Source organism: Falco peregrinus, chromosome 2, assembly GCF_023634155.1.
Source record: "Falco peregrinus isolate bFalPer1 chromosome 2, bFalPer1.pri, whole genome shotgun sequence".
In the NCBI taxonomy this organism is placed as follows: domain Eukaryota; kingdom Metazoa; phylum Chordata; class Aves; order Falconiformes; family Falconidae; genus Falco; species Falco peregrinus.
The window spans coordinates 17,327,129-17,342,892 of record NC_073722.1 but is presented as its reverse complement, the minus strand read 5'-3'; the positions used below and the strand labels follow the sequence as shown (position 1 = coordinate 17,342,892).

The following is a 15,764-nucleotide window of genomic DNA, read 5'->3' as shown; positions in this document are numbered from 1 at the left end:
TTACCTACCTTTATTTTGCTGCTAGGCATGCTCTCTGAGGAAGGGTCTTTCAGTGGGCCCGGGTCTTCGCCTTAGGGCGTGTGATTTTTGGTATTACAAAGGGGATAGGTCACTTCTAGGGCAACGCTAAAGACCATGAGAGCTCATTAATCAGAATTTAACACAAACGGCGCAGTCGAAGTTCTAAGGCTTATGTTGCAAAGACAGAATATTCTTTGTTTTGCCTTTCCCAAGGCTGACTCCCTGGATGAGAAGTCCCTTCATTTGCCATTCCTGACAACTCTAGAGGGTCAGCCTGACCCAAGCTTTGTGCACTTACAGTTAAACACTAAATCAGAGTTTAGCACTACATCAGAGATCAAGAATTCAGGAGTTTAGAGAGCACCTTCACCATCACTCCCGTGCTGCCACCTTTCGTGTCTCAGTGTTGGGTTGGCCCAGGCAGAAACAGGGATGGGTTCAGTGCTCCCAAGCCTCTCTGAGCACAGGGTCACGCTGCCACCAGCTCTGCACACTGCCCATGGCCACAGCAGGCTGGGATTTCATCTTCTTACCCAACTTCGTGGTTTGGTCTGCAAGAGAAAATCTCTACCTGATAACCTCAGCGTTGCTCTGGCTGCGCAGCACATGGGAGTATGGTGCTGGCCTCTGGTGCTGCAGGAGGACACAGAGAAATAAACAGCAACACACAGGCAGGAAGACAAACTGCTTTTTATTCATGATATTATCGAGGGAAGGTGGGGATCAACCACAACCGAGACAAACCCCCTGCGGTGTGTTTCCCAAGGGCCAGGGCAGCGGTAACTCCTGCCCGTAGCGGCTCCACAGCGTGCCAGGGTGCTCTGGGAAACCACTCGGCTCTGTGCAGCAGTGACTTTATAAACCAGTGCCAGCATGTCCAGTTTACCAGAATATGCCCAGCTCCCTCCTCCTGTTGATGTCCCTCTTCAGCTGGCAGAGCGTGCACATGGGGCAGCACATGATGGCGGTGCAGTCATCCAGAATGGAGCCCTGTGGAGTGAGGGACATTGCGTGAACAACCCCTTGCCACATCAGCTTTTACGTGAAAAATAGGAAAAATTCCTGGTTTTCATCATCAGTGCCCCTGGACAGCTCAACCCTGGCCACGCAGCACAGTGCCACTCGTGCCCAGTGGGGACCCAGATGAGAGCTCGCAGCATGGATGTGGATGTGTCCCTGTGGCATCCCTTGCTCCCCGCCTGTGCAGCTGCCCATGCAACTCCTGGCCACCACTTTCCCCCTCAGGCACTCCTTTCTGCTCCTTGAGCCCCCTCCACAGCACCCAGCTGGTGGCTGCCACTGCCAACGGGACAGCCCCTGCGGGTGGTCACTCACCGGGATGTTGTATCTGGTGCGGTACAGCGTCCTCATGGCCACGCTGGTCCCACACAGGCAGCACTCATTCATGTCCCTGGCCACTTGGCACCCCAGGCAGGGGAAGCAGAAGGCTCCACAAATACCTGCGGGACGGAGAGAAGACACAGAGGTGCCAAGAAAGAGGAAAGGGGGGAAAGCCAGCTGGGGGTGCAGCTGTAGGAGCCGTGGCTCTTGACCTCAGGAGCTGCTCCACCGCTGGTACCCACAGAAGTGGGGTTTGCAGCAGGGGTGATGCCGCAGAAGGAGCGGGGAAAACAGCAGCAACACACTGTGAGCCAGCACGGGGAGCAAGGGGCGCGTAGTAGTAGTGTACTCACACACGCCACAGTCAGAGCAGCAGTCCAGCAGTCCCGTCTGCCACTTGCCTGCCTGTGGGGCAACCAAAATCTGGGGCTGGACTGTGACCACGTGGTGAGAGGCCATTGCCAGCGCAGGGTCGGGTCCCTCCAGGTAGTTTGTGGTCTGGAAGGAAAAGCCACCAGAGAAGGATGCTGCAGGTGTTTCTGAAGTGGGTGACTTGCTCAGGCTGCTGAATTCAAAGATAGAGAGGGCAGCACAGGTCCCTGAGGGGTCCCTGCTGCCAGGGCACTGCCACCCCCACCACAAAGGGGGGGGGCACAGCTCTGCCAGGTGCTGACACTGTCTGTCGTGGCAAAGCGCTCCCCAAAAGCGGCCCCCCACCAAAGGCAGCAGCACCTCATCCCCCTGCCTGTGCAAGCAAAATGCCTCTGTGAAAACAGAATCCTTCTGCTTCAGAGCCTCACTACTTCAATTCAACCCTCTCTTCTCATACTCGGTTCATCTTGCATCGTTATCTGCTTAATATGGTGAGGTTTTTTACACTTACAGTGTCAGAAAGCCACTACAGCTCAATCCTAGCTTTCCTGAGCTCTCATCAGCCACCTTAATTCTGTTCCCTGAGCATCTCAGCCTTTTTGCCTCCCCCTCTCCCTTCCTTCTTCTGCTTTTTGGGGCAGTTTTCAAGGCAGCATCCTTGTCTCTTTGCGTTGCCTTAAGCTCAGTCACCAATACCCATCCTTCCCTCGCTTACCTGTCTATGCCAGTGCCGCCTCCTCCTCTTCCTTGGTTCCCTGGGGCCACCACGCACCCTGGAGCCCACTCCTGCCCATCCTACCCCAGGGAGGGGCTGCAGCCTGCAGCAGAGCTCCTGCTCTGCAGCACTGCCCCCAAACCCACCTGAGCCATTTAACAACTCCACCTGGGACCCCTTCCCTCCCTGCAAGACGCGGCACCACCCTCTGCCGTTCTCATTTCAGCTTTGGAGCTTTAATTCAAAAATAACATAAAGTCAATAAAACCGAACGTGCTCCCACAGGAGGCCCCATACGGACACGCTCCCTGCCCTGCGGCCGAGCGAGGTGCCACTCCGTCAAGCAGCGTGGGGGTGGGATGCAGGGGCACCCACGCTCCTGCAGCTGCGAGGGCTCTCTCCTCGCTGCTCCCAGCGCACAGCCACAAATCCTCAGCAAAGGAATCATCAGCGGGAAAGCAGCCGGAACGCCGGACCCCCCACTACTCCCCTTTGCCCGGGAGGGTTCCCCAGGGAGGTCCTCTCCAGCCACCACGTCCCTGCACAGCCCATAGGCGTTTCCGCAACGGGCGTTTAACGGAGCGCCTTTGCACAGCTGGTGCCCTGCCTGCCCCCGCCCAACTCCGACGTGTTTGTCTGGCCTGTCTGGGTGCCAGGGGGGAGGTGTGTGGCTGCCAAGCGCCAAGCAGCCCTCCCCTCCGTGCCCCGGGACTCCCTGCCCCTGTGTGACAAGGCAGCGGCAGTCTCAGCATGGTGGGAGGAGCAAAAAGAAAAAACAGGGAAGCATTTACGTTTTGAAGAAAGGGATGGTGGCATTAATAATTAATGGGATAGTTTTCACATCAGAATTACACGGTTACACAGAACTTAAGTATTACACACAAGGAATATGATGGAATAAGTATGTTACTATGTCCAGCACGCAGATGATGCCATCAAGCGCGTTACCTGCACCCAACACCAAAGAGATACGGGCTGTGGCATTGCATTTTTATTGACTATTGCCAAGAGGTGGCAAAGGTGTTGGTGGCTCTCCTAGCCATTCCTGCAGCTCCCCAGCATTTACAGAATGGCCCAGGCACATCTCTGCCATCAGACACAGCCTGCTGCCATACGGCTGACCCTTGATGCCTGGTAGTACACAGAGAGGAAAGGGCATGTTGAATTCTGCTGTAAGAGGGAAGAAAGCTTGTAAAAAGCCTCCAAGTGATTTGCTCGTTACTTTTTTGCAGGCAGCAGAAGCGTGGCTGAGCTGACCCCATCTGAGACACTGGTATCTGCTCCCATGAGGTGACGAGCGGCCTCGAAGGAGGAACCGACAGCTGGCGGGATTGCCTCAGTCACCTGTGCCAAGGGTTAAAAGGCAAAGGTGTTTCTCTGCAGGAGGATTAGGGGCAGGACCCCACCAGCCTCCCACAACGAAGGAGGTGCTCCCCCACCACCAGATAGCGAGATTAATAGCAGCACACAGTGAAAATGCAGCTGAGCAGTGCTCATTGCCCCACAGGCACACTGTGCCCTTTGCAGGCAGGGCTGAGCATGGACTTGCCCCTCCTCTCCCCAAGTACAAGTGCGATGCATCCCTGCGTGGATGGAGGCTGTGGTGTGGAACAGGCAGCTGCCTGGAGAAGCCTCCACCACACGATCATCCCTTGAGTGCCCCCAAATCTACAGCTCCATGGCACCACCAGTGTCGTTGGAATGGCTGATGAGAATAAAACGGATCCTGAGGTCCACACAGCCACATTTCACCGATAACCAGGGTCACAGAGCTGCATTTTGTTACGTACGGGCACATGCACAAACGAACAATACAGTGCAGGTTGCTGTGCTTTACCTCTGCTGCCCACTCCTATCGAGACGCCTGCCAGCAGCACTCAACATGCTGTGCTTTAGCTCTGAAGTAATTTTGCAGGTAGAAAACCTCACCTCCGTTCTTCAGCAACACCACTTCAGCCACAAGCGATTTCCATAGTTCTGTACCACAGTGCTTGCTGAAGTAAAGCCGAGCCACACGTACCTACCGAGCCACCCTTGTCCCAGGAGACGCCTGACTTTTTCCTGGATCTCAGCCTTTATGTGCTCTGGGTGCTCCCTGGCAAACAACCTTTGCACCCCCTGACTCAGAGACCAGATGCCAGCTTAGGTGCTGCTTTGCATAATCGCAGCTTCCCTGCAGAAGGCTGCTGGCTGCAACCTTGCTGCTGCTTCAGCCAGGCTCCTGCTGCCCCTCCCGCCTTTCCCCACCTGCATCCCACAGGCCCAGAGCCCCGGGGGGACACTGCGCTGTTGGTAGCAGTTTTCAGAGAAGGATGGTTTCCTTTCAGGCTCCTGCTCTGCCTTAAGTGACCTGATGCTGGACGTGCAGTGCCTTCCCTTCGTTAAACCTGAGCATCAGCAAACACCGACAAAATCATACCGCTTTGTGCTGGGATGAGGCGGCAGCATGGTGTTTCTCTCTCTCCCTCTCTGCTTTCCTGGCCTTTACCTCTCTTAGGCTGAAAAATGCAGTTTTCTGTATTTCCAGGGATCATCCACAGAATTGTCTGGTCTGTCTGGGGCTTAGGCAGGTGGGAGTGCCGCCGTACGGACCACCCCACAGCGCTGACAGAGCCTCCGCTGCCCCTTACCAGGTCTCTGGTGAAGGTGAAGGCAGAAAGGAAAAAAAACCACCCATATTTTCCTCGGAGAAAGAGAAGCTGGAGGAGATTTGTAGGGATCAAAAATCCTTTAGCATCTCTCCAAGAGTGAGGGAGAGAGGCTGGATGTAACGACTGCCTTTGGATGGAGAGCATACCACTAACAGCCCAGCGCCCGCAGGCGTGCTCTGCCTGCCTGTGGCCAGGTGGCCAGGAGGCAGTGGCGCTGGCCCATGGAGAAGACTTGGCCAACCCACAGCCCAACCAGGTCTTTAATCACAGGAGAGTGGGAGTTCTTGTTGGGGGTCCCCAAGGGAGCACGTCTCTGCAATGCAGGAAGTGGGCTGGTGCCAGGCAGCCAAAAATCCCGGTGGCTTTATGTTCAGAGAGGTAGGAGTGATCAGCAGCACCAGGCAGCCACTTGGGCCACTGCAGCAGGGACAGCTCTGAGAGTGGCCTGCAGCCATTACCTACCTGCAGGAAGCCCAGAAGTCACTTTTCCGAGTCTTACAACTTGCATGAGCAACATCGACTCCTCCCGTCTATCAAACATCCTTTCTAGAAGCTGAGCAAGTATCAAAACACTAGTGAGAACCTCCCTCTGCAGCGAGCGCAGGGAAATCTTAGCTGCACAAGGGGCTGCTGAGATGGACAGAGCAGGAGAAGGACGGCTGCTCTCAGGTGGTGCAAGAGTGACACATACACAGGCAGGAAGACAAATTCTGCTGTTTATTCATATTACCCAGGGAAGGGGGAGTCAACCGCAAAGACAACCCCCCCGCGGGGTGTTTTCCCAAGGGCCAGGGCAGCAGTGACTCCTGCCCACAGCGGCTCGGCAGGGTGCAGCGAGGATGGCAGCATCTGCAAGGGGACAGGAGAGGAGGGTCAGGAAGCATGGCCGTGCCTCACCACACCGTGTGTGTGTCCCCAGTCCTGCCCCCACAGTCCTACACAAGGTTCCCAGCAACATTTCGCTGTGGGACAGGTCACTCTTGTCACCTGCCCATGGCCATTTCCCCAGGGCAGCAACCCTGTGCCTTAGGTCAGGTGTTGGCAGGAGGGACCCCAGGAAGCTGCTCGGCTGTGTGAGGCAGCAGCTTGACAAACCAGTGTCAGCACACCCAGCTTACCAGAATATGCCTATCTCCCTCCTCCGGTTGATGTCTCTCTTAATTTGGCAGACGGAGCACACAGGGCACCACAGGGTGATACAGAAGTCAGAGCAAATGGACCCCTGTTAGGAAGAAATTGGTTAGCGATGGAGGCTCCCCAAAAGCCACATTTCATCCAAGGAATGTTAATTACATTCCACTCTGTGTGCCCTTTGTTTCCTGGCTGGCTGCAGCATCCTGAGCAGCAGGCAGTAAAAACTGGGGGTGGGGGGTGGGGATGTTGAACCCACAGCCAGGGGAAAGGAGGGGGAAAGCCCTCTCTGCAGGCTGCAGGTAGCTGTGTATCTTTCAGCATCTGAGGTTGAGACCTGGGAGGGGAAATGCACACAAAAAGAGTCAGTTTGGGTAAACTGGACTTGGGCCACCATGATTTGCACTGGGGACGGCACTAGCCCACCATGGGAAGAAACCACTTCACATATGTACAGTGTGTGAATGTCCACCTTTCTCCTGCATCTGATTACAGGTGTTTATCTGTTCAACTGACTTAATCTGTTCTTTAGTCTGCCCACCTTTATCTCAAATCTTTCCCATCTTTCAGAGCTTGGGGATGCCATGGGGAAGCAGTGGCTGAGGCTCTGCGAGCCGCTGTGGCTGGCGGCAGCTGGCGGCAGGCCATGTGCTCCCGGTGCGGGGTGCGGGGAAGGAGCTGCGTCTTGATTAACGCTTGTTGTTGGACACCAGCCCAGGGATCAGTATGGCCAAGGGCATTCCAACCACTGTCCTGCGCTCCTGACATCAGTCGGGATATGAAAGTGAAACTCAGGGCGAGCGGGGAGTGCTGCTGCCCCACGCTCATCACTGATGTGGGGAGAGAGAGGGGGGACTCGGGGCACCTTGACTTTGAACCTCACAGCACAGTGAGGGAGCAGGTTAACCACTCACCGGGATGTTGTATCTGGTGCGGTACAGCGTCCTCATGGCCACGCTGGTCCCGCACAGGCAGCACTCGTTCATGTCCCCGGCCACTTGGCACCCCAGGCAGGGGAAGCAGAACATCCCGCAGCAGCCTGGCAGGGGGAGAGATGCAGCAGCCGGTGAGGCTCTTGCCTGCCAGCCCGGCACCGACAGCACTGCCGACCCCAGCAGCAGGGGCCAGGAAAGTGGCCCGAGAGGGCTTGGGACCAAGTGCAGCACGTTACTGCAGCTGAGGGATGGGACCACCCGAGGCACTTACAGACGCCGCAGTCGGTGCAGCAGTCCATCAGCCCTGTCTGCCAAACGTTCCTTGAGGCAGCAGGCATGGACATGCTGTACTGCGGCTGCACTGTCACGACGGACGGCAAGGCCATTCTCCGTTGCTCTTCTGAAAGAGACAGGAGGGGAAGGGGACAGCTGGTGAAAAAACTGCGGCCGATCTTATCCCCCACTGAGCTAGTCACCATTGATTGCTCTTCAGCTGGCAGCCTTTCGCCCAGCGCCCCTGCTGCTGCTGGAGGTGATAGAGCATAACCATCTTACCTGCACTTGTGTCATTTCAAGGTGTTTGCATTTTATCCAGCCTTCAAAACACATCAGGTCATTGATGTTTCCCACTCCAGCCCAGAAAGGCTTCACTAGCGCTTAAACGATTTCCCTTGTGCCAAGCAGGGTTGGGCAGCGAGCCCCAGCTAAAGCCAGTGACTCGGGCATTGCAGTTGTTGAACTTGGTCTACTTTACACAAGATTACATATTTTATACACGATTGCTTCAGCACGGCTACAAAGCGTGCAGGAAGCAGCCGTGATACCACATTTCCTCGTAAGGAAGCCAGGCTCCACAGCAGGGGGGTACAGCAGAAAACAAGTATCTCCGGTTTCTCATCACCGAGAGCCAGAAAGGCAGGAACCCAACACTACATCCCAAGCCCGAATCCTGCTCCTTGCCTGCCCATGATTAAGCAAGGTTGAGAAGGTTAAGCAACCTTGAGCAGCAGTAAGGCTCGGGGCTAAAAAAACCCAACAACAAACCCCCAAATATCTATGCTTCTATTCTTCCAGCCAAGTAAAAGACAGCACAAAACATTCTTAAATAACAATTAAAAACAAGTTTTGCCCTGAGGCCAAGTTCTTCTATGCACAAATAGATGAAAGGAGCAGGGGGAAAAAAAATAATCGATAAACTTCCTGCTCACATTTGTTGAGGCTTTTTGGTACAAATCAGGGTAGGGTGGTTTTTTTCATATTAGAAACAGCAGCTTGGCAAAAGCAGAAACCGAGCTGCGGGGTGGCCAGGCTCCTCCCCATCCCGCTCCGCTCCTCAGCTCAGAAGCCAGAACAGAAACTAAAACCAAGTGAGCAATGCTTGGGGGTGGGAGGGGGGAAAGGGGACGGGGGACGGACCACCGTGATGATGACCCTAATCTCATTCCTTTGGGGCAACACAGACTCCTCCAGAAATCCCACTCCCAGCTTTACCCGGCAGCGCACGCCAGCCTGCAAGCCCGGTGCGAATGCGGCCAGAGGCAGCATCCTGTATGTGTCCAGAGGGAAACTGGGAGCGTGCGATGCCTCCCAGCGCTTCCCTCCACCACCCCACCGCAATGCTGCTTTCTCTACTTTCTACTCTTTTACAAATGCACAGCATTCTGCATATGGGTAGTATTCTCATGCTTCTCTCTTAACCGCAAGCATTAATGAAGAAGCTGTAACATGAAGGTGCTTGTCACCAGCAGCACGCCCCATAAAAAAGGACAGTAAATATACAGATGGGGCAGCAATGCATAAAAGTGACTGACATCCAAGGTTCTGGCATGCCAGCAGCTCCATCCAGCACATCCTTAGAGCCTACCAGTAAACACATAAAGCTAAGCAGCCTTACTGAGAGGAATTCGGTCTTGAGCACCCAGGTAGGCAAGAAAGAGCCCAATTTAAACAGCAAAGGACCAGCCAGATTCCTTTAATACAGTCACACAATTCTGGTAGCAGGAGAAAGCAGCAAAGAAGTAATAACCTCTCCATAATCCAGCTTTTATGCACAGCTTTTTAAAAGCATCCCCCTTCCCAAAGCAGCATTTACCATCTATTTTGCTTTAAATTACATGCTGAGCAGAAGGAAAAAAAAAATTAAAATCTCTGCTTTTGCACTTTTACCCCACTCTTCCCATCCTAGCAAGTTTTTACTATTTCCATGCTTTAAAAGAACTAACCTTGTGGTGAGCAGCTTCTGTCGGTGCAGGCTTCCTTGCTGGCTGTGACCACGCACAGAGAGATTCTGGGGAAGATGAAACGAAACTTTCTGTTGGAGGCTTTTATTGCAGCCAGTGAGCAAGTTTTACGGTGGGAGGTAACTGTAGGGGGAGGTCGGGAGCGGTGCCCTGTCCTTATGGCTGCAGGCCTAACACATGTGCAGAGCATGTTTTTAATTCTTTTTCCGTTTTCCCAGAACTAAATGATAGACTGGCATTTATCTTTTAAAAACATGGTTGCATGCATATTGTCTTATTTCCTTAACTCTGTGTGCACGTGGTTGTTGTTCAGGGGAGAACAGCACTGAATAATTGATGTGCATTTGTTGGGATAGATGTTATTCCAAAATTTTTCCCCAAAGCAGCAGCATACTTCTTGGATCTCAGAGCAGGCTACATGAAGAACACCTCAGGGTGCTTTTCTTCAAGGGCTTGTGCAGACCTTTCACAACCAGGCTTGGGCGATGGTGGGTGGGCAGCGTGGCAGTGGAAGGGGGCTGTGGCAAGGGGTCCTATGGGGCCGGAACGTCCCTGTGGTGCCCAGCACAGCCCCAGCCCGTGGTGCTGGGGCTAAACAGGATGCTCTCAGCCAAGTCCAGCCACAGCTGAACCCACCGCCATCAGGAGTGGCTCCCTGTGGGTCAGCAACCTGTGGGATGACACTGTGATGGGGGGAAGCCCCAGCCCCGACTGTCCTCCTCCACTTTCATTCAGCCCCAGGTAAGGAGGCAGCAGGACAGCATGGTACCTTTGCTTTTAATCCCTTCCATCTGCAGCAAGTGTGCTCCCTGCTCCTTCTTAGGGATGCATTTGCATTTTCATTTCTGAATTAGTAAATACACCCCACGTGGAGGCTACAATAACCGAGCTGATGTCCCTAAGACATGATTCCCCATGTCACAAGCCATGTAGCCCAGCTACTGTAAAATTAACTGCCCTGGTGGGATGAGGAGGAGAATCAGAAAAAAGGTAAAACTTGTGGGTTGAGATAACAATTTAATAATTGAAATGTAACAGTAATCGTGTTAGTAATAGTAGTAGCAATATAATGATGAAAAGGAGAGAGAAAGAGAGAGGAATAAAACCCAAGGGAAAAATAACAAGTGATGTACAATAGTTGCTCCCCACCCGCTGAGCGATGCCCACCCAGTCCCCCAGCAGCACTCAGTGCCTCCCAGCCAGCTCCCACCAGTTTACATACTGAGCGTGACATTCTGTGGCACAAAATATCCCTTTGGCTGGATGGGCTCAGCTGTCCTGGCTCTGCTCCCTCCCACCTTCTTGTGCCCCTCCTCACTGGCAGAGCATGGGAAACTTGGAAAGTCCTTGATTCAGAGTAAGCACCACTTAGCAACAACTTCACATCAGTGTGTTATCAACATTATTCTCACACTAAATCCAAAACATAGCATTGTAGCAGCTACTAAGAAGAAATTTAACTCTATCCCAGCTGAAAGCAGGACAATGCCCCAAATATTTAACTGCTCATGCCCTGTGCAAGTCACTGACAGTTTTGGATGCATGGCCACAGTTTGTGGAGAAGCTGTGACACCAGGACAGCAGGTCTTGTTTCCCAAAATGACACACAGAGTGGGTCTGAGCGGCCACTTGCCGGGAAGCGATGTAAGTTAAAGCATCCTGCATGAAGTGCTGATTCTGCATTTTCCTTCTGTCTCACCAAGGACAAGAACAGAAGAAGGAGAAGTTCAGGTTAAAGTGCAATTTGCCAGCTTTGTCAAGAGGCCAGGATTTATTTAGGTGGAGCCTTTTTACCAACAGTGCTGATGAGATTATGGTAAATCATGTGATACATGAAATGCTCCCCTTGGCTTCCAACGGCTCCAAAGGATAACTGTGGCTGCCCCTGCTTTGTTATGGGGCTGCCTGCCTGACCCCTGGCTCGACTGTACACTCTTCCTCCCCCACACACACCCCTAAAAAAAAAGCATTGCAAGAGGCTGAGGGAATTGAGGTTTGTAAAAAGTTGTAGTTTAGCAGGTATTTTCTAGAAGAGGAGATACCTGACATCCCAACAGCTAGCTAGACTAGGCTCATGCAAAATGCCAGCTAGCCTAGGAGTCTGCTGGGGACGGAGGGAAACTGGAAACTGAAATGCATGGTTGGTATGGGAGATAACACATTATGAAAAAGCTCATCAGCAACATTTAAAGTATTTTAATAGTCTGTCCTTTATTCAGAGCTGGAGTGACACTGACTGTCTGAGCAGCCAGGCCCTGCAAGGGCTATTCTTCTGTGGGAAAGCAGCCCACTCCCACTTGCAATCCTGATGCATCACAGTGTGACTGCCCTTTGTCACCCTGAGAAAACAGCATCACCAACATCCACCTCAGCTCGTTCCCTTCACCTGGCATTTAGGTCAGACAAAAAGCCCTGCAAAAATCTCACCAGTGAAATCCAAACACAAACTCCTGAAACTTGCAGCGAGAACATCATCACCCTCACCCTGCGCCAGCCAGGAGCACTGGGTAACTCCCACTGCAGATGCCCTGGCTCCTGCCTGGAGCTCACCACGGGGACCGGCCGGGCTCTGCCAGTGACTGGTGGCCACAGGCCCTTTGTGTGTGGCTTCTCTGCGTCCATGAAGTGGCCCTGTGGGGAGATGGGCAGTCGGCTGCAGAGCACACCTCTCTTAGCCACAGCAAGACAACAAAGAGCAAAACATCTCAATAGCTAGGAAGAAAGGAAACGTACTAACAAAACCAAACCTGTAACGTCTTTTTCCACATGGTAAGAATAAAAATGATTTCCAAGCAGGCAATGGAAAAACTTAGCTGAAATTAACATTCACCAATTAAATCTGTATTATGGTAAATGCCATTTCAATAAAGATTCAGGAGTATAGATTAAAAAACCTCCCTGACCACATTTTTGCTTTCTCTACAAAAAGCAAAGCATAAATTACTCAGCCTACCATTGTCTTTTACAGAGAAGTGGCAACCAGACACTAGTTGATCCCAGTTTATGCTGATATCACCCACGTGCAAACATTCCCACCTGTTCCGTGTACCATTTGAAACAACTCCATCACGCAGCTTAAAACACTACCGCAGACGAGCAAAGCCACCTTCCCCAGCACACTGCCTCGTGCTCCTTGTCACAGCAACCCTGGCATCTCCAGTGGCAAGGAGTGGGCTCATTTCCAGCGAGCCCACTGTGAGCTGGGGGGGCTGCTTGGCAGAGGAGGGGGCCTGGGGGACTCTCTCCAAAGCTCTGGTCTCACCAGTTCTTTCAAGAGGCAGAGTAACAACCTCAGGGCTTCAACCGGGTTTTGTTTCAGACACAGAGAAGGGCTCCAGTGGCTGAAACTGGGGTTTTTTTCCAGATGTCTGGGCTGATTCAATGGAAGAGCACCTCTCCCCCGAACCTTGCCTTCTTCTCACAACTGGGAGTGACTCAGGTGAAAGGAAACCCCCTGCAGCTACAAAAGCTGGAGGAGAAAGGAGCTGAGCAAGCGCTAGGGGAAATTTTCACAGCCCTTAGAAATACGGCTGACGGTCAGGTCCACATCTCACCAAAACCAAAGCAACTGCAGTTGGTGCAAGGAGAGAGCTGTTCCCTGCCCACACCTGTGCATCCCTCGTCCCTCCCACGCCAGGGACACGGCACACCCTGGAGTGGATCCACCTAGCTGACTGGTCAGACAGAAAACAGCATTGGGGTTACGGCTGGGGGGTGCATTGCCACTGGGGTCCCTGGTCCTGCAGACACCCAAACACGAGGTCCGACACACAGTGGGGAGCTCACTGCCAGGGCCCAAGGGTGTCGCAGACTTTGCAGCAGCTTGCAGCCACAGTGCCTGAGACCTGAAGGAAAGTAGCAGAAGTGGTTTCACATCCACGTCTGGTCACACGCAGGCTTGGGCAAAGGTTTGTCACAAGATGCTTCACGCAGCCTGGCTGAGCTTCTGCTTCCTGCGCTTACCGTCTTGTTTTTTCTCACCATCCTTTCAGCAGTGCCACCCTTCTTCCAGGCCACTTCACCTACAGGACAATGCCTTCTGGGAATCAAACTTCATCTCAGGAGCTCAGGAAGTAAAGAACAACTAAGGTAAAAATCAACAACCAAATCAACCCTCTTGTAACTAGAGTAGTCCAACTTGTTTGTTTTGCTCCTTCATTAATACCCGAACTCAAAAATTCACAGACTTGCACCTGCGCACAAGCAGAAGAGCTACCAGAAGCTGCAAGTGCAGGTCTTCTTGTCCCCATCCTTGTCCCCAGGCAGTGCTGGGAAGCAGAAGAACCTCAGCTCTTGGGCCAGCTCCAGACGCTTTTATGGATAAGCTGACCTGTGCCTCCCTCCCAGCCTGGATGTGCGCTCTGTGCCATTTCTATGGCCTCCCAGGAGTGTCACCCCAAGCTGACAGCTGCTGCCACCACATTGCAGGGGACAGTGGACCTTACCTTCTCATGCCCCTTGTGTCCAGCACACATGATGCCCTTGCTTTAACCTGATGGCGCTGTGAGGAGCAGCACGTTAGCCCAACAGGAGCAGGAGCTGACTGAACAGCACACATGATGCACCACAAAGTTAATCCAACATTAACCAAGGTGTGGGCAAAATGACCTCCAACACGCTTTGCAACAGAATTTGACTTGCGATAAGCGCTTTTTAAATGTATCATGTTACTTAGCAGAATGAGTTATTCTTTTGATTCCAAAGGGCCTTTACTACTGAATAACAGATGCTTTTTAAGAGAGATGGGAGAAGGCAATGTGTGTTCAACTGAGGGGGATTGTAGAAGAATGGCTGCAGAAGCATGGCCTTAGAATCTCTGAAGATCTGCACAATCCAGGCCTGGTATTAGAATAGGCCTGCAATCACAATTGTACTGAAGTTGCTGTGCTGAAGTTAACGAGAAAGGTGGCCTTGAGCTATTCTTGAGTCCTGAGACCAAGTAATTACGTTGTGCCAACAGGCCGTGGCTGTAACAAGATACAGCTGCTGGGAAAGCAGGTGCAGGGCCAAGAAAGATGGGGACCGGTATGGGAAAATAGGGAGTAACAAACTACAAGGCTGAAGCACAGCAACACAATTAGCTACGTGGATAGAATGCTTATTTTAGTCATGATAATTAGGGGTGTGAGAACCGCGCGCGTTTAGAGACTACTAACCAGTTATATTTCTGCTTTACGAATATGCATGTGTATCGGTTCTATGTAAGTAGTGTTAGAAACTGATAAAGTTGAGCAAGGTGCATAACTCATATTGAGCGTCTTCTTGACTCCGGCGAACCCTTCTTCCAACAGGGGATGATGTGCAAGAGGGGGAAGCCGCGTGGCTCTGCACCTGCTGCGGACACATGACAAGTTGTATTCGGAGGAGAGCTTTGCTCACCTTCAGTTCGATGGCAGCCTTGTTTCTCCCCTCTGTGTGCACGTGATGCCTCTTGCGGACGATGGCATTTCTTCCCTGTGATTTCATCAACCCGGCACCCAACATGCTGAAGTTCTGAGGCCTGAGCAACAAGCCCTGAGCCAAAGCTGACCTCTAGATGAACCCACCAACCAAATGTTATATAGTTATATATATATATATTTAGTATCTGATCATTAGAAAAATATGCATAATGATTAGTGAACTCTCTATGATCACTAGTGAAAGATGTAGCTTAGATAAAATACAATCATCACTGAAGACACAGAGCATCCTTCCTTGCTTAGAAGCAGGTAGTCAAGGCCATGAAACCAGATATATGGCCCAGTTTGCAAACTGGTGGTTAAAATCAAGTAGATACAGGGAACTCCATTGGTTCCTCCCTGTCCTGGTTTCAGCTGGGATGGAATTAACTTTCTTCTTAGTGGCTAGTACAGTGCTGTGTTTTGGCTCTGATGTGAGAACAATGTTGATAACGCACTGATGTTTTTAGTTGTTGCTGGGTAATGTTATACACTAAGTCAATAATTTTTTGGTTTCTTGGGCCTTGCCAGCCAGAGGGCTGGAGGGGCACAAGAAGTTGGGAGGGGACACAGCCAGGACAGGTGACATGAACTAGCCAAAGAGGTATTCCATACCATGGGACATCATGCTAGGTATATAAACTTGGGGGGTTAGCTGGGGGGGATCATTGCCTGGGGACTGGCTGGCCGGGTGGTGAGCAGCTGTGCTGTGCATCTCACTTGTTTTCCTTTCTCCCTTTTCCTTTGGATTTTATCCTTTCCCCCACCTTTCCATTATAATTGTTATTCTTCTTATTATTGTTGTTCTTACCTTTTTATTCTGTTTAAATTATTAAATTGTTCTTATCTCAACCCTTGTTTCCAGTTCTCCTTCCCACCCCTCCAGGTGTGGGGGAGTGGACAAGCGGTTGCGTGGT

At 52.1% G+C, this 15,764-nt stretch overlaps 2 protein-coding genes and 1 long non-coding RNA gene across 5 annotated transcripts; 1 reads left to right on the top strand and 2 right to left on the bottom strand.

Annotated features, from left to right (window-relative positions):
* Positions 1–691: 691 nt before the first annotated feature.
* LOC101910920 (placenta-specific gene 8 protein-like) lies at positions 692–5,667 on the bottom strand. Of its 2 annotated transcripts, none has more exons than XM_005233593.4 (4): positions 2,450–5,667; positions 1,716–1,860; positions 1,357–1,481; positions 692–1,011 (listed from the first exon to the last, which is right to left on the bottom strand). In XM_005233593.4, exons 2-4 carry the CDS (start codon positions 1,819–1,821, stop codon positions 904–906), a joined length of 339 nt encoding a protein of 112 aa, XP_005233650.2. In that variant the 5' UTR covers positions 1,822–1,860; positions 2,450–5,667; the 3' UTR covers positions 692–903. The 2 variants fall into 2 exon arrangements, with proteins under 2 accessions (XP_005233650.2, XP_027637023.2); XM_027781222.2 differs by having other exon boundaries at positions 2,596–5,667.
* Positions 5,668–5,798: 131 nt separating this feature from the next.
* On the bottom strand, positions 5,799–9,546 carry LOC101910743 (placenta-specific gene 8 protein-like). Of its 2 annotated transcripts, XM_013296135.3 has the most exons (5): positions 9,389–9,546; positions 7,438–7,566; positions 7,146–7,270; positions 6,219–6,322; positions 5,799–5,949 (listed from the first exon to the last, which is right to left on the bottom strand). In XM_013296135.3, coding segments are annotated over exons 2-5 (345 nt in total). In that variant the 5' UTR covers positions 7,553–7,566; positions 9,389–9,546; the 3' UTR covers positions 5,799–5,948. The 2 variants fall into 2 exon arrangements, with proteins under 2 accessions (XP_013151589.2, XP_005233649.3); XM_005233592.4 differs by lacking the exon at positions 5,799–5,949 and having other exon boundaries at positions 6,215–6,322.
* A 569-nt stretch (positions 9,547–10,115) lies between these two features.
* Positions 10,116–15,699, top strand: LOC129783812 (uncharacterized). Its single transcript, XR_008745754.1, has 2 exons — positions 10,116–12,845; positions 13,399–15,699. It is a non-coding gene; the product is annotated as an uncharacterized LOC129783812 (long non-coding RNA).
* Positions 15,700–15,764: the final 65 nt, after the last annotated feature.

Coding starts and splice junctions, on each gene's coding strand:
- LOC101910920 (XM_027781222.2), bottom strand. Junction 1,482..1,715: donor CTGCTCTGACTGTGGCGTGT/GTGAGTACACTA, acceptor TCCGTCCCGCAG/GTATTTGTGGAGCCTTCTGC. Junction 1,012..1,356: donor GCACCAGATACAACATCCCG/GTGAGTGACCAC, acceptor CTCACTCCACAG/GGCTCCATTCTGGATGACTG.
- LOC101910743 (XM_005233592.4), bottom strand. CDS start 7,552: ATGGCCTTGCCGTCCGTCGTGACAGTGCAGCCGCAGTACAGCATGTCC. Junction 7,271..7,437: donor CTGCACCGACTGCGGCGTCT/GTAAGTGCCTCG, acceptor TCCCCCTGCCAG/GCTGCTGCGGGATGTTCTGC. Junction 6,323..7,145: donor GCACCAGATACAACATCCCG/GTGAGTGGTTAA, acceptor TCTTCCTAACAG/GGGTCCATTTGCTCTGACTT.